This window comes from Jaculus jaculus, chromosome 2, assembly GCF_020740685.1.
Source record: "Jaculus jaculus isolate mJacJac1 chromosome 2, mJacJac1.mat.Y.cur, whole genome shotgun sequence".
NCBI lineage: Eukaryota > Metazoa > Chordata > Mammalia > Rodentia > Dipodidae > Jaculus > Jaculus jaculus.
The window spans coordinates 75,459,546-75,486,528 of record NC_059103.1 but is presented as its reverse complement, the minus strand read 5'-3'; the positions used below and the strand labels follow the sequence as shown (position 1 = coordinate 75,486,528).

The 26,983-nt window shown below is 42.3% G+C and overlaps 1 protein-coding gene across 3 annotated transcripts in view; it reads right to left on the bottom strand.

The window, feature by feature from the left end:
* The window catches only part of Herc3 (HECT and RLD domain containing E3 ubiquitin protein ligase 3), a 161,431-nt gene extending 135,568 nt beyond the window's left edge, over window positions 1-25,863 (bottom strand). Inside the window, exons 1-2 of one of the 3 annotated variants that reach the window (XM_004665418.2) lie at window positions 25,765-25,863; window positions 12,006-12,259 (exon numbers count right to left, since the gene is read on the bottom strand). In XM_004665418.2, the coding sequence (XP_004665475.1) occupies window positions 12,006-12,231 (226 nt within the window). In that variant the 5' untranslated portion in view covers window positions 12,232-12,259; window positions 25,765-25,863. Of the gene's footprint in view, window positions 1-12,005; window positions 12,260-24,458; window positions 24,821-25,764 lie in introns of those variants that run through there. The other 2 variants (XM_045143073.1, XM_045143074.1) reach the window with 2 other exon arrangements.
* Window positions 25,864-26,983: the final 1,120 nt, after the last annotated feature.

The window sequence follows — 26,983 nt, the reverse complement described above, 5'->3', positions numbered from 1 at the left end:
AAACTTTGCTTCCATCAGCTGCTTTTGCTTTTTGCTATCCTTGGTCATTGAGGAAAGAATTCATATTGGCTGGGTACCTGTATCCTTTATTCTTCACTAGTCTCTAATTTATTCATAAATCCTCTTCTAGAATGCTCTAGAGGAGCAGTCATCATCAGTCAAGATTGGGGACTAGCTGTTTCTTACATGATCAGGCATGAGAAAGGGTAGGCTTATGCCCAGGGATAGAGGGCATGCTAATCCACTACACCAAGGCTAGGTTCATTAGGCCTGTAGGACATCTTTTCTTCAGCATCCTATGAACTAATTAAAAAATTTACTGGGGCTGGAGAGATGGCTTAGTGCTTAAGGCATTTGCCTGTGAATCCTAAGGACTCATGTTTAAATCTCCAGGTTCCACCTATTCTGACACACAGTGACACAAGCATGCAATGTTGCACATGCACACAAGGGGGCACAGGCATCTGAAGTTTGTTTGCAGCAGGCTGAAGGTCTGGCATGCCCATTCTGTCTCTTTCTGTCCCTCTCTCTCTCTAATAAAAGTAAAAATAAAATATTAGACTTATTCCATCTTCATATTGCTATCTCTTCGTTAAGTCAGAGTGAATTATATTACTGCTTTGATTTACATATTTAACGTTGAAAACAATTAGCACAGTTTTCCAAGTTTGTGCACAATTTAAATGAACTCTCAGCAGCTTTGGCATGTAATGGCTAGTCACATCTCTTTCGGGAAAGCAGACATTTGTGGGCCTTCTTACAGCTGACCCTGTGTGAGGTAAGGCATGTTCCCTCTCAGAGTTTGAGGACATTGAAATGTCTTCATCTCAGCAGCTAACAGTGGTTCAAAGAAGAATAACATCACAGGAGAGAAAATAAGAGAAACTTTTAGATAACAGGACAATCATAGCAGCCCACAAAATATAGCAGAGTGTCAGGTAAAGTACAAGCCTACTACATTCTGGCCTCAAATAGGGCCCAGAAAATCTTATAACCATACCTGTGAATTACAGAACTAACATGGAGACTAAATCTCTGCCTCACTGTGAAATGTTTGTGCTCATATAGCAGTACTGCTACCACTTTTGATCACAGAAGCTTCTTTCTGCAAATGCAAGTGAGTAACTCATGGAGAGATTCAAACTCATCAAAACTGCTAAGGAGAAGCAACAGTTAAATGCTCATTAAGTGATACATCTCTGTCATACCCACCAAGGCTCAGGGAAGACTGCAGAAGAGGAGGCAGCCATAAATGAAAGAGCCAGAGGATGGGGAGGAGTACACTGGAACATTGGATTCTGGATCCATGGTGGCCACTGCATTCATACCTTCCAGCAGCTGCATTTACCTATACAAAATTGGCCCCATCAACATGCCATCATGGATGAAGAAAGAAGGCAAGAATAAGATAAAGATAAACATCAAAATGGTAGAGGAACTAGCTAGAGGGAGGAAGGGATTTAATGGAAGGGTATGGGGAAAGGAAAAAGTTATAGAAGGGGACCATGATGATCAAAACACATTTTATACAGACATAAAAATTCTCAAAAAAAAGTTTTTTTAAAATTCCAGCCCCAGAAATACCTGGGTGCCTGACAGTGCCAGAGTGTCACTGACTTGGCTAAGCCTGAAGCTGCCTCTTCCTAGGTGACAAAGTACACTCACTGCTCAGAACAATCTACCTGCTGTTCTGTTACTCAGAGCTGAAAACATCCTAACTGACACATGCCTTTCAAAAATAAATAAATAAATAAGACACCACAAGCTGAGCCATCACCCAATGATTTCTTCCGCAATCAGTGATCTCCAGTCCACCACAGTTAACTGGAAGCCTAGTGGAGCTGCTGACACAATTTGGCTAGACTTTTGAGTCAAGGAGCTGTACTCTTTTTCCTGAACCTGCAGCCAGATCAAACCACCTGATCAACAGTTGTCAAAATGCTTCTGGGTTTCCAGTAGCTTCGTGAACTAGTCCTCAATGTGCCCAAATATATACAATAACCTAATGTGATTTTCCTATCTGTGCCATTTTAGACAAGAATGAATGAGGCAATGTTAATTGTGGCATAGAGACAAATACATCTCCTTAAGTGTATAATCAGACTTTGTTCAGTACCTATCAGATGAAAGGTATTTTTCTTGGGAATTAAACATGGAAAAATAAAGGTAGTACATTGTCCTTTAAAACTTAAATATAATAAACATAATGTATGACCTCACCCTTAGTAATCCTAGCTTATATTATCTGCCTCCACTGAATGTTCACACTCTTCATTAGATCAATCATTAGATCAGTAAGGGAACCTGTAAAAGTGATCAGAACAATTACTTACACAGATACATATTTGTAATTAACTGATTACTTTGTTAATATTAGAATAGCAAGATCAAAAATAGTTAATGGAAAGCATTAATACAAATTACTACTCTCCCATAATACCTAGCACTAACTGAGTGCTTATTAGCAGGCAATATTCTAACCTTTTGATGTGGAACTCTAGTAGATAATTATCCACCAAGGAAATATAGACACACAGAGAGGATAAGAACTCTCTCAGAAAGTCAGGCTTAGTAGCGCATACCTTTCATCCAGCACTCAGGAGGCTAAGGTCAGAGGACCACCATGAGTTCAAGGCCAGAATAGAGCTATAGAGTTAGTGCCAGGTCAGTCAGGGCTACAGTGAAACCCTACCTCAAAAGGAAGAAGAAAAAGAAAGGACTTGTCCAGAATCACAGAGCTACAGTAGAGCCAGGAGCCTAAGGCAGGCAGTCTCTGCTCTTATTCATTATCCTGGTTTTATTAGCTAATGTTTTAAATTGAAATGATTTATACTAGTCTTCACTTTCTTCTACAGTTTGGATATGACGCATGTGCTGGCAGCTTGGCCTCACTGTGGCAGAGCGGAGGCAGCAGAGCCCCTGAGATGTGGGATCTAGTGGGAGGTAGTTGGGTCAGGGGACTCTACTGTCATAAGTACATTAATGTTGGTCTGGCAGCACACACTGGGTCTTGCAGCAGTGAGTCAGTTCTCAAGAAAATGCATCTTCATACAGCAATGCTCCTCATACTCTGGGTCCTTAGCACATGGTCTGTTCTCTATCCTTGTCCCTACCATGCTATGACACAGCCATCCAGACACAAGCATGGAGATGTTTGGGTGTTCCAGCCAACAGAATTATTAATCTAATAAACCTTTTACTTTATAAATTACCTGGCTTCAAGAACTTTCTTATACCAACACAAAACTAAAAGCACCAAGTGTACTTTGTCACTTAGACATTTCTAGCTTCAGCCAAATAAGTGTAACACCAGCACTCTCCCATAAATTAGTGCTGCCAGTACCTTTGGCTAGAGAAGCTTCTGTTTGAATTTGGAAGTAACTATTGAGGAGACTCGAAACTCACCAAAGTGCTCAGAAGCAGTGATTGTTGCATGCTCAGTGCTAAGTGAGGCTTCTTTATCACCTCCTCCAAGGCTTAGGGAACATTGTAAATGAGATGGCAGAGATACTGTAAGAGCTACAGGATGGGGAGGATAGCTGCCCTCTGGACAACATGGCTGGTGTATTCATGACCTATCAGTGACCGTCATTACCTGCATAAGATCTGCACAACATTGAGCCCATCAAATTCCATCATAGGTGGTGCAGGAGGGCATGAGGCTCCCAGTGGAGTTACTGGTTGGTAAAGAAGCAGCAGATATTCTCTTCAGTGGTGTAGCCACACATAAGATGAATGTGCTCTGGTAAATTAATCTCCATAATGCTCAAGCAAGCCGCCCTAATTAAACTCAGAAAAACACACATGCATACACATAACACACAATATCAAAGTAGAAGAAGTAAGCCAGGCATGGTGGCACACGCCTTTAATCCCAGAACTCAGGAGGCAAAGGTAGGAAGCTCACTGTGAGTTTGAGGCCACCCTGAGACTACATAGTGAATTCCAGGTCACCTTGGGCCAGAGTGAGACGCTACCTCAAAAAACAAAACAAAACAAAAAAAAAGTAGGAGTAGTAACTGGAAAGAAGGAGGAGTTCAATGAGAGATGGGAAAGGCAATGAGAAGGGTTATGTTCAAAATACATTATATACATGTATAAAATTACCAATAAATAAATAAACTTTTAAAAAGAAAGAATTTAGCCTATTTTAGACCTTACTGTCTATGATATAATAGCTCATCCTGGCACATTTAAGAACCTTAACACAGAGAAGACTACAACATTATATAATCATTTTGTTTTGCTTTGCTTTGCTTTGCTTTGTTTTGTTTTGTTTTGTTTTGTTTTTTGTTTTGTTTTTCTAGGTAGGGTCTCACTCTAGCTCAGGCTGGCCTGGTATTCACTATGTAGTCTCAGGCTGGCCTGGAACTCACAATGATACTCCTACCTCTGCCTCCCAAGTGCAGGGATTAAAGGTGTGCATCACCACATTCAGCCAAAAATGAAAATTTTAACTGAAACTATTCCTGGTCCTTAGGCCTCTAAACAACAAGGTGGTCCACCCAGCTGCCAAAGAAGGCAAGATGTCCACTGGGGTTGATTACTAGTGCTATCCCGATCATCTGAAAGAGTGGTTCAGACTCCTGAAACCTCCACTCCTGATGAGGAAGCAATGGGCACTAACAGTACCAAGTTGTGATCAGAACATTTCCTATGGCACCTTGTCTTTTATGTCACAGTGATGCCCTTCAGTAACAGTAAGTCATTATAGGACTTCTTTGGTTTCCTTTCCGCTAGTTTGCTTTTCACCAGAAGCTGATTGAAATGCAGAACTGCTGCACCCGTCAGATGTCCTAGAGCCTGAAAGCTAGCTAAAAGCCTTACTTCCAAAGTTAGCAGCAACCACAATTTTGAGAACTGAGGCTTTGTAACCTTCATTTCTCAAACAGCAGGAGAGCCCTTATGTATGGTGATGGAATTATAGAAATGCTTAGTCTGAACACAAAATATGAGTGAGTGGGATTAAATTACCTGCAAAAAAGAGAAAAACTAACTCAGGAGGAAGCACAAAGCCTAGATGAACCAAATAGGGTTGCACAGAAATGTGAGTGACATGTATTTATAAGTTGTTGCCCTTGAGGTTTGCTATGAAAGGTTGCCTGGGTATCTATGCAGGATCTTTAAAAGTTTAGCAAAGTCAAATTAGATTAAACTGACTGTACCCACCACAGATGTTGCCTTATAAAGACAGGAAGAAAGACTAGAAGATATTTACATAAATTCAGACATCTCCAAAAACACAAGGTTTAGCTTGTGCCAAAATCCCAATGTTGGAAATCAGAGTACATATGAGAAGAAAACTGACAGCTGAATGAAAAGCTGACAAGTGGCTTAGAGGAAATAAAAGAGGTAAAGTAAACTGAAATAAAACCTTACATTTTTTTTTTCTATATGAACAACAGTTTCTACTTAGCTTAATAAAAGATTTTAAGATTTACTAAATGACCAGTTATACATTAAGTTCCAAGTTTTGCTCACTTTATAAAAAAGGGTAAAGGCCACAAAAGTTTTCTTGAAACACCAGCTCTACAGTCCTATGTCCTAGTGACATTATATGTTTTGAACAACATAATGAAGTCAGTAGTAATCCTACAGAGCCTCTAGTCATCAGAAGTGTCTCTGGCTGGGAAGAGGACAAAGGGGGTGATAATCAGAAAGAGAAAGAGAAAAGAAAGACACATGGGAAAAAACATGCAGAATGCTTTTCTATTATTCTTTTACTTTATTTTACTTTATTTATTTGAGAGAGAGAGAGAGAGAGAGAGAGAGAGAGAGAGAGAGAGAGGGAGGGAGAGAAAGGGCATGCCAGGGCCTCTACCCATTGCAAACAAACTCCAGACACATGCGTCATGTGTCCTGGGAAATGGAACCTGGGTCCTCTGCCTTTTCAAGCAAGCATTTTAACTGCTAAGCCATCTCTCCAGCCTCAGAATACTTTCAAAAAGTTTAATACAGGGTGTAGATGAAACTTTAATAACTTGCATGGGAAAATGTGTCTGTGAATCCCCAGGCCTCTTCTTTCTTGGCCCCAGCACGAGTCACATATATACCTGAACTTGAAATCTATGTCCATGACAAGCTGGGAAAGCATTTAAGCCAATATAACCAAGAGTCCATCCTGGAAATAGCCCCTTCTCATCACACACAGAGGCACATGTGAATTTGGTCACAGAAGCACATTACTGAGGTGACAGGTAGAAAAATGACAGGCTGAGGGAAAAATAGGAACCTCAGAGTCATCAAGAGCAACATGAAACTGTCAGATATTCTGTAAGAGAAAAAGGGGTCCTTGTGACCCTTAAAATTATTATGGAATATCTACAGAATGTGTCAAAAGTTGAAGCCATGCAGTTGTACTTAAAGGTAAGGTAAATAACCTGAAAACTGGCAGGCAAGATTTTAAGGCACATGGCAAAGTAGAGAACCTCAATCCTGGGACATCTTCACCACCTCTTCTACCTTTCCTTCAGCAGCACAGACTGAGTGGTTCCCAGGGCCATTTGGGTTTTAAAGCAAACCAACGAGCCTTCCAGACCTGTGCTAGACATCCACACCCACAATGCTGGACCCTGACAGCAAATAGGTCTAGTGAGTACAATGATGTTGACCAGTAGATGTCATTCCATTCCTGGGCAGTAGGAAAAGCCAGAAAAATAAAGCTTAAAAGTTTCCATTTCTGTTTAACATAGTATAAGCCCACAGAACTATCTCAAACTCACTTCTCTGCACAGCCTCAAAGCCTCACTGGAAATAATCACACACTCACTTTTTAAGTCTCCTCCATATTTCAAAAGCAAGTGGCCTGGGCAATGATGTGGAGCTGAAATATCAGACCAACCCCTGTCTAGGAAAAGCACCACCCACTGCTCGGAAAAGTACTTTATTTCACCTCACTCCCAGCACCACTGTGCTTGAGCAACACTCCTGAGGCTGGGCAGCAAGGGCTCCCAGCACAGCCTGTCTGCCCACTCCCCTTCTTCCACTGGAGACTGAACACAGAGAGCCTTACTCATGCTAGGCAAGAGCTCTACCTACAGTAAGTCTCATCCACATCCCCATGACTTCCTTTTCCTGTGTGGCAGCTCTCCCAGTAAGAGTTCTCAATAAGCACACAAAGAAAACAAGCTCATTCTCTTTTTCCCACTCATCAAAAATAAACCCAAATGGTCCCCATATTTGAAACACACCTATCAATGAAAGAGTTTAAGGCAGAGAGGGAGGCACTCACCCACATAATCTCCCTATTCATCAAGGTACAACTCCACAGTTGCTAAGTTAGATCACACGTATGGCTGGATCTCCTGGCTGTCTTTTAAAGCCTTTCTGGCACTCCTCTACCTCAAGTTGCTCAGTCAGTCCTGGCAATAGATGAACAGAAGAATGGCCCCTCTACACAGCTCACTCATATCCAGAGACTCAACTGCTTTCACTAGTTCCCTGATGAAATGTAGGATTACACTCAAATGCTTTCACTGTGGCGCCTCCTATAGATGTTTGCTAGTGTTGCAGTAGCCTCCTGCCACTGCCTCCCCAGGCTCTAAGGAAAAGGGTACAGTGAGGCTACCTGCTGAGGCCAAGCAATAGGGAAATGATAAAGAGGGCAACTTGCACAGGCTGTAGTCACCTTGTAGTCTTTTCCATTTGAATCTACTTCCTTAAGAACTCCAGTACCGGACAAGGTGTGGCGGTACAAACCTGTAACACCAGCCTTTTAGAGGTACAGATAGGAGGATTGGGAGTTCAAGGTCATCCTCAGCTACACAGTGAGCTCAAAGCCAGTCTGGGTTATAAAAACAACAAAACTGTACTGTAAGTCTCTTCCTTTTGCAGAAAAGGTAACAGGCTTAGAAATAGAATCTTTTGCCCTGGGCCACACTCTTTATTTCTTCATGGGTAAAAAATCAGATCCCAATTCTCAAACTCTCAGCTTGGGCCTCTCTAGAAACTCTAGAAACAATTCAGGACTTGCGACCTAGCATTGAGAACTACACAAGTGTGGGGGGGGCATGGCTTGTGAGGCCCAAGGCAGGACTGTCAGACACTGAATAACTCCAGTATGAAACAATGGGTGCTATACTACTCATTTGAGTATAAAGGGATTACTTGACTCCAAAGTTCATCTCAACTTTGCCATCTCTACTGGAAATATAAAGATATTTCCTCATTCCCAAAACACTCTACAAAGGCTGGCCAGAGAGAGAACAAAGCCATAACGAGTGAAATGGGTCTAAGGCATCTCTAAGTCCCATCAGAAATGTAGACATTTCCCATGAAAGAACAGGCTGTGGAGCTGTGACCTGCAATTTAACCTCTCTGCAAGCAACCATGGTCTCACAGCTAGGACAGCGCATTTAGGAGTTTTAACAGGAACAGGAAAGTCCTTGGTTTTTCATCTTTTCCAGGAAGAAGATCATTTATAAAAGTTTTTCCAGGAAATAGAAAAAGAAGGAATTTTACCAAACTCCTTCTATGAGGCCAGCATCACCCTGATACCAAAACCAGGCAAAGATAGAACAAAAAAAGAAAATTACAGACCAATCTCCCTCATGAACATAGATGCAAAAATTCTCAACAAAATATTGGCAAACAGAATACAAGAGAATATCAAAAAGATCATTCACCCTGACCAAGTAGGCTTTATCCCAGAGATGCAGGGATGGTTCAACATACGCAAATCTATAAATGTAATACATTACATAAACGGGTTGAAGGACAAAAATCACATGATCATCTCATTAGATGCAGAGAAAGCATTTGACAAAATCCAACATCCCTTCATGATAAAAGTCCTACAGAGACTGGGAATAGAAGGAACATATCTCAATATAATAAAGGCTATTTATGACAAGCCTACAGCCAACATATTACTAAATGGGGAAAAACTGGAAGCTTTTCCACTAAAATCAGGAACAAGACAAGGGTGTCCACTGTCCCCACTTTTATTTAATATAGTTTTGGAAGTCTTAGCCATAGCAATAAGGCAAGAGACACACATAAAAGGGATACAAATTGGAAAGGAAGAAATCAAGTTATCATTATTTGCAGATGACATGATTCTATACATAAAGGACCCTAAAGACTCTACTAGCAAGCTGTTAGAGCTGATCAAAACCTACAGCAATGTAGCAGGATACAAAATAAATACACAGAAATCAGTAGCCTTCATATATGCTAACAACAAACACACAGAGGATGAAATCAGAGAATCACTCCCATTCACAATTGCATCAAAAAAAATAAAATACCTTGGAATAAACCTAACCAAGGAAGTAAAGAACTTATACAATGAGAACTTTAAAACACTCAAGCGAGAAATTGCAGAAGATACTAGAAAGTGGAGAAACATCCCTTGTTCCTGGATTGGAAGAATCAATATCATGAAAATGGCAATCTTACCTAAAGCAATCTACACATTTAATGCAATCCCTATCAAAATTCCAAAGGCTTTCTTCATGGAAATAGAAAAAACAATCCAAAAATTCATTTGGAATCACAAAAAACCTCGAATATCTAAAATAATACTGAGCAACAAAAAAGAGGCTGGTGGTATCACCATACCTGATTTTAACCTATACTACAGAGCCATAGTAACAAAAACAGCATGGTACTGGCACAAAAACAGACATGTAGATCAGTGGAAGAGAATAGAGGACCCAGATGTAAGCCCAAGTAGCTATAGCCACCTGATATTCGATAAAAATGCCAAAAATACTCATTGGAGAAGAGACAGCCTCTTCAGCAAATGGTGTTTTGAAAACTGGATAAATATCTGCAGAAGGATGAAAATAGATTCTTCTCTCTCACCATGCACAAGAATTAAGTCCAAATGGATTAAAGACCTTAACATCAGACCGGAAACTCTGAAACTGCTAGAGGAAAAAGTAGGGGAAACCCTTCAACATATTGGTCTTGGCAAAGACTTTCTGAATACAACCCCAATTGCTCAGGCAATAAAACCACAGATTAACCACTGGGACCTAATGAAATTACAAAGATTTTGCACCGCAAAGGACACAGTGAAAAAAGCAAAGAGGCAACCTACAGAATGGGAAAAAATCTTCGCCAGCTATATATCTGATAGAGGATTAATATCTAGGATATACAAAGAACTCAAAAAGTTAAATAATAAGGAATCAAACAAGCCAATCAAAAAATGGGCTATGGAGCTAAATAGAGAGTTCTCAAAGGAAGAAATACGAATGGCATATAAGCATCTAAAAAAATGTTCTACTTCACTAGTCATCAGGGAAATGCAGATTAAAACTACATTGAGATTCCATCTCACTCCTGTCAGATTGGCCACCATCATGAAAACAAATGATCATAAATGTTGGCGGGGATGTGGAAAAAAAGGAACCCTTCTGCACTGCTGGTGGGAATGCAATCTGGTCCAGCCATTGTGGAAAGCAGTGTGGAGGTTCCTAAAGCAGCTAGAGATTGATCTACCATATGACCCAGCTATAGCGCTCCTAGGCATATATCCAAAGGACTCATCTCATTTCCTTAGAAGTACATGCTCAACCATGTTTATTGCTGCTCAATTTATAATAGCTGGGAATTGGAAGCAGCCTAGATGTCCCTCAACAGATGAGTGGATAATGAAGATGTGGTACATTTATACAATGGAGTTCTACTCAGCGGTAAAGAAAAATGAAGTTATGAAATTTGCAGAAAAATGGATGGACCTGGAAAGTATTATACTAAGTCAGGTAACCCAGGCCCAGAAAGCCAAGCGCCACATGTTCTCTCTCATATGTGGATCCTAGCTACAGATGACTGGGCTTCTGCGTGAGAATGAAAATACTTAGTAGCAGAGGCCAGTAAGTTGAAAAGGAGACATAAAGGGTGGAGAAAGGAAGGGAGGAGGATACTTAATAGGTTGATATTGTATATATATAATTACAATGATTGTAATGGGGAGGTAATATGATGGAGAATGGAATTTCAAACGGGAAAGTGTGGGGGTGGGGAGGGAGGGAATTACCATGGGATATATTTTATAATCATGGAAAATGTTAATAAAAATTTAAAAAAAAAAAAAAGTCTTTCTACCACCTTCATGGAGACTCACTTAAATACAATCACTACCATGTGTGCCTCTTCAGTCTACACTGTGTCCACTGAAAGTCAAACTTATTATTAAAGTTTTACTTTAATAATAAAGTAGGAAGAAAATATCCAAATAGACAGACTTTTAAATATGCATACTACCTATCATAAATGAAAAGCATGAAAATTTAAAGAAACAGACTAGCACTTTCCCATACCCCATTAACAGGCCCAGCATACAATTGCTACACCTTCCTGTCCACATCACTTGGTACACTCAGAGTACACAGCCTCACACATAATACACACGTGGGTCAAAAGTCTACTCATCCTCCCTACTCCATCCCAAACAGCAGAATGACTCTCCCTGCCTCTCCACTCCACCCCAGCACATATGTCAAATTATTGTACCCAAACATCCATGACAGCACTGGCCATGGAGGACCAAAGAGCCTCCTTATCACTGTACCTCACTCATCTTCCTCTTACACAGCCCTGCACAGTACTGGCGGTGAGGGATAAGGGATCCATCTCATCACTGTACCTCACTCACCTTTCTACTTACACAGCCCCACATGGTACTTAGCACCAAATGCTTCACAAAAGTATAATGCCAAAGCAAAGACATGAATAGGGAGAAAATTTCTGACACTAATGGTATGAGGATTACTTGTTCACAAAATAGTCATGTCTTAGCTATCATGTTGTAGTCATGTCATAGCTAAAGGGAAAATAGGCTGTCAATCCCTGACTTGCATGGCTACATGTTGCACAGTAAGATGAAATAGGCAAAGTCTACTTTTCCATTGCTGGCTTGAATTAGACATGTAGAACCAAACAAAGGAAATCTGCACCCCTTTAGAAGGTCAGAGCTCCCTGAAGATGAAGGCATGGTGAGAAAAGCTGCCATTCATCTTTCCACCCTGATCATCAAGGAAGAGGAGGGCACTCACCCGGCTTGTTTCCTTCCCGTTCGTGGCCCAGCTGCCCCTTGGTGTTTAGACCACATGTATACACCTCCCCATCCTCCAGCAGGAACACTGAGTGGTTCCCTCCACAGGCCACCTCCTTGACACTGCTGTCCGATATGAAGCCACACACCTGGGGCTCAGTCACAAGTCCTTGTAGGTTGGTGCTGATGCCTGGCTGGCCCAGAGACCAATACCCCCAACATAACATTTTCCTTATCTTCAGAAAGTCATGTAGCCTAGAAGAGAAAGAAACAGAAATTAAAAAAAAAAAAAAAAACTTTTAAAAATGCAAAAGAAATTAAAATAAATGAAATCAATTTTTAAAATAATACTTCCTTATGATGAAAATACATGAGATACTCATATAAAATCCATTTATTTTGTATGTTGATTAAAGAGTCTGAAGATTGGACTGGAGAGATGACTTAGCAGTTAAGTAACTTGCCTGTAAAGCCAAAGGACCCAGGTTCAATTCCCCAGGACCTATATAAGCAAGATGCACAATGTGGTGCATGCATCTGGAATCTGTTTGCAATGGCTAGATGCCGTGGTACACCCTTTCTCTACCCCCACCCCTTTGCTCCATCTCTTCCTCCCTCTTTCTCTCTCTCACATAAGTAAAAAAATTGGGGGGGGGGCTGGAGAGATGATTTAATGGTTAAGGTGCTTGCCTCCAAAGCCAAAGGACCCAGGTTCGACCCCCCAGGACCCATGTAAGCCAGATGCACAAGAGGGCGCACACATCTGGAGTTCATCTGCAGTGGCTAGAGGCCCTGGCATACCCGTTCTTTCTCTTTCTCTCAACCTGCCTATTTCTATATCTTTCTCTCAAATTAATAAATAAAAATAAAATATTTTTAATATTTTTTTTCAAAAAGCTGAAGATTATATGGAGAACAAGAGTTTAAAAAGCCATGACAGAAGAATTTAAATATGCCTCTTCCCTCAGAATTCTTAAACATTTGAAAAAGACAATGTGGAGGTTTGAGTGTAAAATGTCCCCCAGAGACTCAAGTGTTTGTGATTAAGCCTCATACCTGACATCCAACTCTGGAGCCTTTGGTTGGGGGGTGGGTAGCCTTGCTGGAAGAGGTATGTTCCGGAGGAAGGATGTTAATATTAGACCAGACCCACTAGGTATTCATGGCTAGTTCACTCAAACTGCTTTCCCCAAACTGCTGTGACAAGATGTGACGCCTCAGATGTCTGTTCTACAATGCTTTGCCCAACATGATGAAAATTCTCCCAGAATTTCTAAACCAAAATAAACCCTTTCCTGCTATAAACTGCTTCTGAGCAGGTGTTTTGTCTCAGCAATAAGAAGGTAACTGCTACAAACAGTGTATCTCTAATCTGTGTAGCGTTGAACTTAAATCACTTTATTTGGATCCCACAGGAAATTTTACCAAAAACTAATTTAGGAACCTTCAGATTACATTTCCATTTCCATATATGTTTTACTTATAACATTGAGCATCCATTTTTAACTATACTTCTTAAAGCTGTTATTCTCCCCATAATGCGATTCAGTTCAGGTACAAGAGAAAAGTGTCAGGACTTACAAGTAGGCTGGACTGCAGAAATCACAGGTGTACATAATTTTTAGAAAGAATGCCTCACATAAATGGAAGTCTTGCTATGAATTCTAGCACTATGCAGAACACATCAGGCCACATTTATCAACTAATCTATAGGAGAGAATTTTCACTAATTTCTGTGAATCTAAAGACATAAAGCAGATAGCTAATTAACTTTTCTACGCAAACTTGGATTTTAAGATGACAAATTTCTTCCTCCCAACATAAAATCATGCCCAAATGTTTAAAAAATTAAGGATTGCAACCCAAACAAAGTTAATTGTCCCAACCTTTCTTAACAATTCTCAATGATGTTCATTTGTATTTACAATTTAATCTCACAACTGCATTAAGGTGAACTAACTTACTCTTTGAACTCTTGGGATTTCCACAAAGACATGAAAATGTACAACTGATTATCAACTTGCTTCTTCCCAAGAGAGCTTAATACCCTATCTAGTCTAAGAGTATTAGCTTAAGTATTATTCTTTGGATGAATTACAAACACTAGGGTAAGAAATTTAAGATAAAAAAAAAAACTAGCAGAGTGGTAGTATAATAGTAAGATTACATCATTTATTTGTAATTTAACTTTTCCAACATGATCAACTGCTGTAATTTACACTAATTTCTTTCTTCATTTTAATGTTTCATAGCTTTGTCTCCTCTCTGCAAATAACTGTACAAGCAGCATCATTTTGTAGTTAGTTGGCCAGTTAGCTCAGTTGGTTAGAGTATTGAATTAATGAGGAAAAAAAAAAAGATTGTGTGCTTTGCTATTTAAAATGGTTCATAAACTCTGCTACTTAACACACCACACACTTTGGTTGAAGGACACTGAAAAATCAAGCTGAAATTGAGCTAGAAGTCTCTTTCCTGCTGGCTAGCTGTCACAGTGCTAGAAAGTACTATGAATGCTGCTGGTGGAGAAAATTTATCAACAGCTGAGAACTACACAGCTGTCCATCCAGGCAAGCTGTGCCCACTGCTACAACAGTGGCATGACTCCTATAGGGAATACCAACTGCTTTCTGACTGGATTGATTTGAGGCTCAGCCCATGGGCAAACTCATTTCTAGTACTGAAAATCTAGTAAAATGCCTATGGCTAAGAAGGTCAAAAACCTAAGGGGAAAGCCACTAATATTGTTTGGCTGAGTATGTTGTGCCCATAAAATTGCCCTCTAAATATTTATGTTTATGCTCATGAAATATTTCTGCTTTCACTTTAAGACTGTGGAATTGGGTTTCTTTCAATTGCAATAAAAGAAATTGATGATAATTACAACATTAAGAATAATGTAGGTAAGACTTAATTTGGGCTTATTCTGAGCCTAGTACTTTCCCATGTATTTTATAGGTATTAATCCATTAATCTCCTATAAGGCAGATGCCAGCATTATCTCCAATTTACAGGGAGAAAGTGAAACCACAAAAAGAAAAAAAAAAAAAGGAGAAAGAAGACAAAAGTAAAATGAGCCAGAGCCAGAGGGTGCTAAAGTGACATGACTAATCATACAAAATATTGCCAAAGGGTTAGAGTTCCCAATGTGTCCCCATCACTGTCCAGAGATTGTGATCAGTCTGCCTGGTCATCCGGTCTGCTAGGCAATTATTTCTGAATAGTGAAGAGGAGTTGATCCCACACCACAACACCAGTCATGAAATTCACCCCAGCCATTTGACTTGCTTAGGTACTCTGATTAACAAGCAATCTAAAATATATCGATTTCCATGGCTAATTCCACTACTGCAACAAAACACAGTGACCAACAAGTTGACACATCCCAGCCTTCTTGGCATCCTTATTATTAATTTGGCATCCTGAGTGTATCAACATTTTGGAAGTCTGTTGAGTCAGTCCTTGTAAAGCAGCTAAACTCCAGGTGCTCAGCGTGAGTACAATTCTAGGTAAGCAGCCAGAATCATGGCCACAAAGCTATATATGACTCTGATAATACTCTGAAATGGCAGCAGGAGCCCTGAAACCAGTCAGCTTTCAAAGGAGAAGTTAGGTGCATCAAAAGCTGCCACAGTTGTACATGTCTGTAATGGCAGCACTCAGGAGGCTGAGGCAGGAGAATCATAAGTTCGAGTCCATCCTAGGCAATATAGTGATACTATCTCAAACAAAACAAGGGGCCTAGGCACCATACCTCCATGTTTTCCTTGTGTTAAATCTGCCACTATGAGCACTCCTCCCTCATACAGTGGGGAATGTTGACTACTACTTGCCTAGCATGCAGGAAAGCTCTGGGTTGCATACCCAGGACCACACACCTGCAATCCCTGCATTTGGAAGAGAGAAGCAGAAGGATCAGAAGTACAAGGTCATCCTGGCCTACATACCAAGTTTGAGTCCAACCAAGGCTACATGAGACCTGGAAGGGAGGGAACAAAGGAAAAACAGGAATAAAGCTCCAGGCCTGAATTAACTACACACTAGCTAGACAGCTTGGAAGAAGTTTAACCACCCAAACCCTGTTTCCTTTCTCTAAAATGGAGACGAGTGACAGTGCTGTGACAATTGGTAAGACAGTAAATGTTGAAGTGTTCCTAACAGGGTGCCAGACACATGGTAGTAAGTGACCAACAAATGTCACTGTGACTCATACTCATAGTACTCTACTGAAACAGCAGCAGATAGGACAGTCTCCAAAAGAGGCTGGGGGTGTCTAAACTCTCTCCCTCACAGAGATCAGCACCAGCAGTGTCCTGCAAATGAGCTGTGTTTCCATCATCAGTCACAATTTTCATGAAGAGAATGCTAAGGCTTCTGGAGAAAGTTTCTTGTGTGTGTGTGTGTGTGTGTGTGTGTGTGTGTGTGCGCACGCGCGCACTCGCACACTTTTAAATTGTGGAGGGAGGGCTAGATCTCTTTGACCAATCTTAAAATCATCATGTACAAGGCAACCTAATAACTATTCCCATTCCTTTGAACGTCACCAAAACCTAAATAGCATTCAGCCAGGACTTCTAATCTCTTTTAAAACAGGTATAAGCCTCTTTGCAAGTAAGCTTAGAGGCAGATACATGAATGACACCTGTGAAGGGTTTTTTCAGCTGAAAGAAAGGGGATGTCCAAGACTTTGATGCTTTTCAGGCACTCCCTACATTCAAGCTTGAAATAAATGTGGAGGTAAAACTCAATGCAGAATTAACTCCAAAACAAGATTCATTCTAATTACATGCTTTACTGTAAAAAAAAAAAAAAAAATGCTACCAACAGAAGTGACCTAAAGGACAAACAAATTTTAACAGATCTGGGGCCTCTGACCCTCTCAGCCATCACAAGAACAGTCCTTCCTCTGCCTTGGTCACCCTCTTACAGTGATGCCTTCCTCAATACCTGGAGCCAGGCTTTGTGAAGCTAAAAGAATGGTCTGTTGTCTGTGTAAACTGGGGGCTGCTTTCAAAAGAGAACTGAAAAGTCTGGCAGTACCAGAATGACCAGAACTCTATGCACTGCTAATGACTTCATAAATGTAAATGACCTGGGAATGCAAACTGGCATTGTCTAGTAAGGATGTGGGTACACAGAAACTTTCCTTCCTGTCCAACTCACTAAGAATCTACAGTGCTCCTGCACTTGCTGAGGGCTGGAGATACAAAGACAAGTAAACCTGGAACCTTGGAACATGCTGCAGTTACCTGCTTATTACCGGGACAAAACACCCAACCAGTAAGAACTTATGGGAGGAAAGGGTTTATTTCAGGCTTATGGTTTTCTAGGGGAAGTTTCATCATGGCAGGGAAAGCATGACACAAGCAGAAAGCTGGCTCACATCTTGTCGCATATCTCTGGGTGGAAACAGTCTTGAATGAGCTGAACATGGGCACCAATATATTGAAAGGCCCAAGAATTCAGAAGCCCAGAAATACTATCATGTTCCAAAGGGAGCTTAAGCGGGCCCCTGCATACCTCAAACTCCAGGCTTTACTCTCTGTTGAAAGCAAGTAAAGAATCCCTCTTCTCATTATATCAGAGCCCGCTCCTAATATAAAACTAGGTAAAAAGGGCATGAGATAGCCCTCAAGGATGGGAAATGAGTAATAAAGTGAACCACTTATTTGGTTTCTGTAAATAGCCTGCACCATAAGCCCTAACAGCCTGCACCGTAAGCCTTAGTAGCCCACACCATAAGCCATAGCAGCCTGCCTCAGACCACCAAGGTCATAGGAGACTGATATCACACTCTGCTACCCCCACCCAAGGACCTACGCAAATGCTGACCACCAAGGTCATAGGAGACTGATACCACACTCTGCTACTCCCACCAAGGACCTGCGCAAATGCTGACCTCCAAGGTCATAGGAGACTGATTGGTCCACAAGGGGCTTGAACAAATTAAACTAATTAGCTTAGAAACTATGGAGTGGCACAAACTGACTGGCTGGCACCCCACGGGCTCCTGATGTTAAAAAACGATTGGTCTAATGCACAGGCTTTGTTAGAAACCCTATAAAAACTGTCCCGTTCCTGCATTCGGGGCTCTGCAGTCCTCTACCCCTGCGTGGTGTATGACTGTGGGCCCCAGCGCGCTTGGAATAAAAATACTCTTGCTGTTTGCATCAAGACCGTTTCTCGTGAGTGATTTGGGCTGTCGCCATTTCCAGGCAGAGCGTGGGGTCCTCGTTCTGGGGGTCTTACAATATATGTATAAGAATTTTCATTTCTGTATATTAGAAACAGAAAAAAGCAAAAGTCAAGTATAGTAGTGAATGTCTGTAAGGCATCACTGTGGCAGGATGCAAGGCAGAGGCAAGAATGCTTTGTATAATCACTAAGGCCTCAGTTCCAGCCATGGTGGAAAAGAGGGAGAAAAAAACAGGGAATGGATTCACATTACAGTACACTGAACTAAGAGGATCATGAATTCTAGGCAAGCCTAGGCTACATAGAGAGCCCCTATCTTAAAAAAGAAGAACCTGAAAAAAGAAGAAAAAAGTTTTAAATGTCCATCAGGAAGAAAATAGATAAAATTTGGGAAAAGTAGGTCATACCTGAAATCTCCGCACCCAGGAGATCTAGCAGGAGAATTGCCATGAGCTTGAAGCCAGCAAGGACTACATAGTGAATTCCAGACCATATCAACAATGAAGATTTACAGCTAGTTGCGGTGGTGCACACCCATAATCCCAGTACTTAGGAAGTAGAGGTAGAAAGATCTGGAGTTCAAGGCCAGCCTGGGGTACATGAGACCCTGTATTAAACCAAGAAGGAAGAGAGAAAGGGAAGTAGTGATGGACAAAAAGACAGAAGAAGAAAGGAGGGTAGTAGATGGGTGGGCAGACAGGCAGGCAGGCATGAACTGCATCACATGCAATAAATAATTCTCTATAATAATTCTCTATAGCAATAAAAATAAATTAACCCCACCTACTAACAATAGTATAATTAAATCATAAAACCAGTTTTGAGGGGCTGGAGGGATGGCTCATTGGGTAAAGCATTTGCCACGCAGATCCCCAGAACCCATGTCAGTGTGGACACAGGAGCACATATCTGTAATCACAACAGATGGGAGGCAGAGACAGGGGAGTCCCCAGAAGCCCACAGACCAGATAACCTGAAATACGCAGAGGTGAATGACAAGAGGCCTTGCCTCGAGACACAAGCCAAGAACTGATACCCAAGATTGTCCTTTGCCCTTCACACACGTATGTGTTGCCTGACTCATACACATTAACACTCATACACACAAGCACACATAATGACTAAAATAAAGTTTTGAGTTACAAAAGAATTTACAGAGGGCTAGAGAGATGGCTTAGCCGTTAACCGCTTGCCTGTGAAGCCTAAGGACCCCAGTTCAAGGTTCAATTCCCCAGGACCTACGTTAGCCAGATGCACAGGGGGCACATGCATCTGGAGTTTATTTGCAGTGGCTGGAGGCCCTGGCACGCCCATTCTCTCTCTCTCTCTATCTACCTCTTTCTCTGCCTGTCACTTTCAAATAAATAAAAATAAACAAAAAAAAAAAAATAATTTACAGTATGATGCATTTTTTAAAAGTTTAATCACGTGTGTAACAAATATATTGTTATACATTAGTGGTGGGTAAAACTATGAAGCAAAAAACACCTCATAAACCTAAAATACAAGGTAATGTTTATGTAAGCAACAGAAATAGAGTGAACAGTCTAGAAGGGACATAGAGAGGAGCTTTAATAGCAAGATTTATATTCTGCTTCTGTCCTATAATATTTCTTAACCCCCTATATAACTTTATACTTAAAAAATAGTTGGGCTGGAGAGATGGCTTAGCGGTTAAGTGCTTGCCTGTGAAGCCTAAGGACCCCGGTTCAAGGCTTGGTTCCCCAGATCCCACGTTTAGCCAGATGCACAAGGGGGCGCACGCATCTGGAGTTCGTTTGCAGGGGCTGGAAGCCCTGGCGCGCCCATTCTCTCCCTCTCCCTCTGTCTTTCTCTCTGTGTCTGTCCCTCTCAAATAAATAAATAAAAAATGAACAAAAAAAAATATTTAAAAAAAAAATAGCTTACAGGGAGCCAGGCATGATGGCACATGCCTTTAATCCCAGCACTTAGAAGGCAGAGGTAGGAGGATCTCCGTGAGTTTGAGGCCACCCTGAGACTACACAGTGAATTTCACGTCATCCTGGACAAGAGTGAGACCCTACCTTGGGAAAAAAAAAATAGCTTACAGGGGTTGGAGAGATGGCTCAGTGGTTAAGACACTTGCTTGCAAAGCCAAAGGACCCAGGTTCAACTCCCCAGCACCCATTTATGCTAGATGCACAAGGGGGCAGATGCATCTGGAGTTCATTTGCAGTGGCTGGAGGCCCTGGCATGCCTATTATTTCTCTCTCTCTCTTTTTCTCTCTCTGCCTGCCTATTTCTGTACCCCTCTCTCTTTCTCTCTCCCTCTCTCTCACTCTCTCTCAAATAAAAATAAAATATAAAAATAAAATAATAAAATATAAAATATAGCTTACAATAAAAATAGGAAGGGACTGGAGAGGCAGCTCAGGCAGTAAAGCACATATGAGAACCTGAGTTTGGTCCCCAGAATCCACATAAATGCTGGGCATGGTAGCCACACATGTAATCCCAGTGCTAAGGAAGCAGAGACAGGAAGATCACTGCGCCTAGACAGCCAGCCAGTAAAGCTCAATTAGTGGGCTCTAAACCAATGACAGGCCTGTCTTTAAAAAACATAGGTAGTCCCTGAAGAATGACACCTGAAATCGTCTGTGGTGTCAGCAAACACACATAATATAGAAAGCCCTGTTGAAACAGTGTGTTTCTCATATCTCCAGCTATACCCCAGTCTCCTGTGAAAACAGGTAACTTTTCAGGTCAGGAACCAGGTGTTACTCATCTTTAATGTCTCCTGTTCTCAGCAGAGTAGAGAAACACAGACAGGCTTGAGAGTGTCCATGGAACTAAATTCCAATTTGAGAAAACTAGAATTCCCACAATCACAACTTGCAAAAAGTTGTTTTCCACATTGGATAATGATTCCCTATACAACATCAAAAAATAATAATGCAGTTCTCCACTCTAAATGGACTCTCCACTCTGATTTAGCAGACCTGAAAATAAGATACCATTTACAACTGAAGCTATGAATCAGTATAACCAGCATGGACTGGGGATGTAGTTCCATGGTGTAGCACTTGCCTCGCATGTTCATACACATGTGAATACAGATGCATGCACATGGAAGACATACATGAAAATGTGCATGTACATGCTCATGCATGTGTATACCCACAAATGGGACATGTACCAGGTGACACATACAAACACACCATCCTATTTTTACCAAAGGGGATAGTGCCATCAGTCAGCTTGAACTCACTGGCTTGTTTTCTGGAAAAGATTTAACCAGGGGCAAGGACGTGGACATCACAGCAGGGACACAGTACAACACAAACATTTCAGCCTCAGGTATAGGATGCTAATGGACAAGGAGGCAGACCTGCCCTCTCTCTTCTGTTCTTCCTTTCTTCCTCTTGTGTTTTGTTTTGTTTTGTTTTGTTTTGTTTTGTTTTGTTTTGTTTTGTTGGGGGGGGCGTGTTTTTTAAACAGGGTCACATATAGCTCAAGCTGGCATTGAACTCTGGTCCTCCTGTCTCTACTTTCCAAAACGCTGGTATTACAAGCATGTGCCACCATGGCTAGCTGTTTGGTTGAAACAAGATCACTGGCCTGGAATTTACTATGTAGGCCAGCCTGAGCTCTAATTCACAACTTATCCTCTTGCTTCGACCTCTCAAATGCTAGAATTACAGGCATAAGCCACTATACCTAGCAAAATGGTAGAGGAAGGGGTATAGATTGGATTTGGTTTTCTGTTCTGGGGACTGAACTTGCCCTTTGAGATGCTATCAAGTATTGTACCACTAAGCTACACCTCCATCAATGATGCATTTTTGTTTTGTTTTGTTTTGTTTTGTTTGTTTAATAGGCTCTTGCTATATTGTTCAGGCTGGCCTCAAATTCGTGGCAATCTTCCTGTCTCAGCCTCTCAAAGGCTGGAATTAGGGTGGTGACTCCTGGTAAGGCCATGGCTCACCAGCATGCTACATTTGATCTATCCATGAAAGCTCCATGCCTGAGCCCTTTCCTAGTCAATTCTCTTATCTCTGAAGATTAGACTTATTATCTAGCACATAGTAGGGACACAAGAGATAGTTTTTGAGCAAAGAAAATGTAACATTTATTGTGAATGCAAGCCTACCATGGGTTAGAACTGTGTTAACTTTATATTGTTCAATCTACTCTTTCTTAAGGATATATAACATCCAGATCTCTTATTATACACAGTTAGTGGGAGTGTAAATTGGCAAAACCACTTTAGAAACCTCAAGATTAGCAAGACTAAATCACTTGCCCAGGAACATGTAAATAAGTAGCTGCAATGGAAACTTCCTAAGTCAAAGGCAGAATTCAAATTTCATCCACCAGATCAGAGAGATCATGTTCTTCAATATGACACTGTACTGTTTCTCAAATAGAAAGAAGCCAAATCCACAGAAACATGCTTTTCTCTAATGTTATGAAAGAAGCTGAAGACAAAGCTATACCCAATAAGCGAGCTCCTAAATCACTGGTGGTGTTCTAGGAACCAGAAGCTAGTTTAGCAGAGGCAGAGAGAAGAAATCTTTACCCTAACATGGTAAAACCAGTCCATTGACACAGAAACACATGCCCCTGGACACCAATAAGTACAGTTTCAGAACATTTTAAATGGCTGCAGCATGACATCCTCAAAGGGATCATCTTATTAAAGAGGCTTTAGAAGTCCATTTGATCCAACCTCTAAGCAAGAAACAGATTCTTAACCTTTTTGTAATGGCAGCTGGCACCAAATAACTTTGATAAATATTTCTAGGCATGATGGCATGGCCTGTAATCCCAACACTTGGGAGAGAGAGGACGAGAGATTGAGAGTTCAAGATCATCCCCAGTTGCAGAGTGACATAGTGAGTTCCAGCCTGAGGTACAGAGAATCTGTCTTAAATAAAGGGGGGGAGAGAGAGGCCAGGGAGATGACTCAGGGTTAAAGGTGTTTGCTTGCAAAGCCTGCCAGTGAGGGGCTCAAATCCCCAGTCATCCACAGAAAGCTGAATGGGCATTTGTTTCAGCAACAAGAAGCCCTGGCACATGCATGCGCGCTCACACACACACAAACATACAAATGAATAAATAAAATTTTTAAAAACCAAAACAACACAAAAACACACGTGGAAATGGTTAAAATACAAGCCAGAAAACACGTCCCCTACTTCCCAGGCTCACCTTGTCTTCTTCACTACTTCAAAGCAAAAGGAAAGTGTTAAGGTTTGTCAGGGTCCCTCTCCAAACAGCCATATTGGCCTGAGCCATGACATAATCTTGTTTAATCCTCTTAATCAGTTCTGTGAGTTAGATATTATCTCCATTTACAAGATGAGCAAAAACAAACTGAGGTTCACAGGAATTAAGTGAACTCACCACAGATGACACACTCGGGAGTTGGACAAGAAGCCAGAGCTGTTCCACCTCAGCTTGGAGAGTTGCAAGTTATAAAAACAATACGTGCAAAGTGTTATATTATTTCAAATGCAAAAGCTGGGTGCGGCACACCCCTGTAACACAACACCTGGAAGCCAGAAGGATCACCACAAGTTCAAAGCCAACATGGTGAGTTAGAGGCTTGCCTATGCTACACAGTGAGACTCTTGACTCAAAAAAAAAAAAAAGTAAGGGTATCTTTAATTACTCAAGATCAAATAACAAATATTTCCACTGTATATCAAGACAGGAGTTTGGTTAATATAACCTCAAACCAGTCTTGAAGACATTAATCATCTCTAACCATGAACAAGAGCTACATTTTCACCTTACAAAATTCCTGCCATTTGATAGGGATAGTAGCATTATCTGTACATCTCACAAATTAGGAAGAGAAATTATTGGGAAATAATTCAATTTTGTTTGGGTTCTTTTATCTTTAGCACTCACTTTATAGCTTTTTGGCCACAACTTTCTTAAGACTTTCTCATTTCACTCCTCATTACCACATCCTCTATTATGCAAAACAAGTGACAGAGGGTCACCCAATTGAAAATGCTAGTATCATAACTTCATTTTTTACCTTATGTAGAAAGTCCAATTTAATTTGGAGAACATTACCTTTATTTTTTACACTGTTGCAAAACTGCCTTGTCTCTAGTAGGGATTGTAATGCTTTTATTATTTATTAAAAGCATTCTTACATGGTTATGCAAAAGAAATTTAGATCTGCCCCCTCTGAATGTAATGCAATAACCAAGGGTTTCAACACCATTTGGAACATTTTGGAATCCTACTTCCCCCACCCCCAAACAATGAAATCCCAATTACTTACAAAACACGTAGAACTGGATACTGGTGAGACGTGTTTCTTTTTCATGCCAAAGGAGTTTTGCCAAGAAGGCTTCTAACCTTGATTGCTGCATTATACCTTCTCCAGAAGGTTCCCAGCCTCCATTGGGATCAAAGACATGGAATATGTAACTCATCTGCTTTGCTTAAAATATGTAATCCATATACTTTGCTTCTCCAATTTATAATGCCACTCCCTCCTTTTCCAAGGAAAAGGAAAATACCAAAAAGAGAGCTTTGCAATAATCTGCCCACTAAAACACCATAGTCTCTTTCTAGTCACTGCATTTTAAAATGCTGCTAATCCTCGTTTTATTTCACATTTCTTTTTTCTGTCTAAAACTAAAAATCAGCTCATTTGATGTTATCAAATCTTCAAATGAAAGGTTCTAGAAATAGCTTCCTATTTGTGGAAAGAGCCAGAAGGCACATAAAAATGGAAGGGAGCACTTGAACAGTCTTTCCCAAAGCACTCCTTGTATGACAAATCTCAGCAGAATCCTGGAAGGCTTAGCTATGACTTTAAGGTAATTCCTAACGGGGCTGATTTGAACTCAAGAGTCAAATGTAACCAGAAAACAGCCTGAAACTGCAAGGTGAACAGCTAAGTTCAAAACCTCATCCCTGGGGCCACAGTGCACGGAGCATCAATACACAACTGCAGGAGATGCCCTCGGGTCGCTTTACACACACCTTCTCGGTGCACCAGTCCTGGTAGCCCACTGCACACACTCACAAAGGGCTCCACGAGCCCCTCCCCCCGGCCCCGGGCAGCCCCGCATGGGCTGCCGCGCAGGTCTTTGGCGTCCACACACACACACACACACACACACACACACACACACACACACACGTGTGCACACTTCCCCGCCCCGAGGCCCCCCGCGGCCTCCTCCAGGTGGGCGGTGCCGGCGGCGCTGTCACCCCGGGCGCAGAGTAGCCGAGGCGCCTCGGGATCCAGCTCGCGTTCCGCACGGCGCGCCCGAGTCCCTCGAGGCGCGGAGGTCACCGGTGACCCCAATTGAAACTGGGGCACCGGAGGAGGAGGAGAGGGAAGCCTGCTGCAGACTTGCGGTGCCCCGATTCCACCCGGGAAGCGGGCAGCACGACCGCGGCCCGAGAGACTGTCCCGACCCCACCCGCGGTGGGGCCCGGGCTCCAGGGAAGCTTCGCGTCCCCCTCCGGGACGCCGGCGCGCGCGAGGCCCCGCAGCGGCAGCCTGAGAGCCGAGGAGCCGCGGCCGCCCTGCGGAGCCCTGCGCCCCGGAGCCCGGCCCCCGCCCCGCGCACCTGGGCAGCCGCCAGCCGCAGCTCGGGGTCCCGGCTGTCACGGCCCCTCCGCCCGGGCGCCGGGCTCCTCGGCTCGTCCGCGTCACAATAATAAGGAAGTTTCCCCGCACGCCTGCCGGCGGCGGAATGCGCTCGGTGAAGGACTGCCCGCCCGGCCAATAGGCGCCCTGGGAGGGTGAGCGTCCACCAATGGCGGCCGCGGAAGCACGGAGGGGTGGGGCCCGCGGGCGGGCGGAGGAGGGCCGAGGCCCAGGCCGGGGAGGGAGGCGCGGGCCGCGCTGACAGGACCCACGGCTGGGGAACCGGGACTGCAGCGCGGGCGTGTGCTCGGAGGTCGAACTGCAGAACGCCCGGCATTCGCGTGCAGCAAGATGACTTTTCGCTAGCGGTGCTTCTCGTTTTTGTTTTTTTTTTAAGCTTCTGGACTCTGGTTCTGACTGATGCACCGGTGACCAAAAGCTTTGGAGTGGGGGTGGGGGTGGAGAAAGCGCCAGGCTGAGCAAAGTCGGAGACTTCGGGGTTCCTCGCCTGGAGGCAGCGGGGTGTAGGGGCAGCGCGGTTGCTAGTGCAGGAGGCGGGAAGGAAGAAAGTCCGCGCTGCCAGCTCCCTGATGGAGTGTTGGGGATCAGAGAGGAGAGCGCTGCTGCAGAGGAAAAGGGGTTGGGTGCATGAAGAGTCAGCACAGATCTTAAATCATACTCTGAAAGACATTCTCCAAGGCGTAAAACCCAATAACAGGTTTAAAAAAAAAAAAAAAAAAAGGAAAGAAAATTGGTCCCCTTCCATTTACCCTGGCACCATAGCTCCAAGCTTTCTTCTCTTCCCAAGGTCACCAGTGCTCTCGGTGCCTGGTCCTTATCTCATTCGTCATCTTTTCAAGAAAACATTCCAGCAAAGGTGATTTCATGTGTCTGTCTTTAAATTTGAAACGCAGCACACTGGGAAACTATTGCGTTATCCCACAAGAATAAAGTTTCATAACCTGGCATTTGGAGCAGGACAGTTCTTCCCAAGGCCATTCAAATCGCCTCAAGGCTGCAGTCATCTGCTCTTGGAATCTAACACATTGAACAAGCAGAAAACAGTTTTGAAGATTGCTGTATCATGAGGATGAAGCAGTATTGGCTGCATGTGGCCCTTCGGTGAATAAGGCAAACTAAAACACCTCTGAGACAATAGCCATAAGAAGTAAAATTGCCGGGTGTGGTGGCGCACGCTT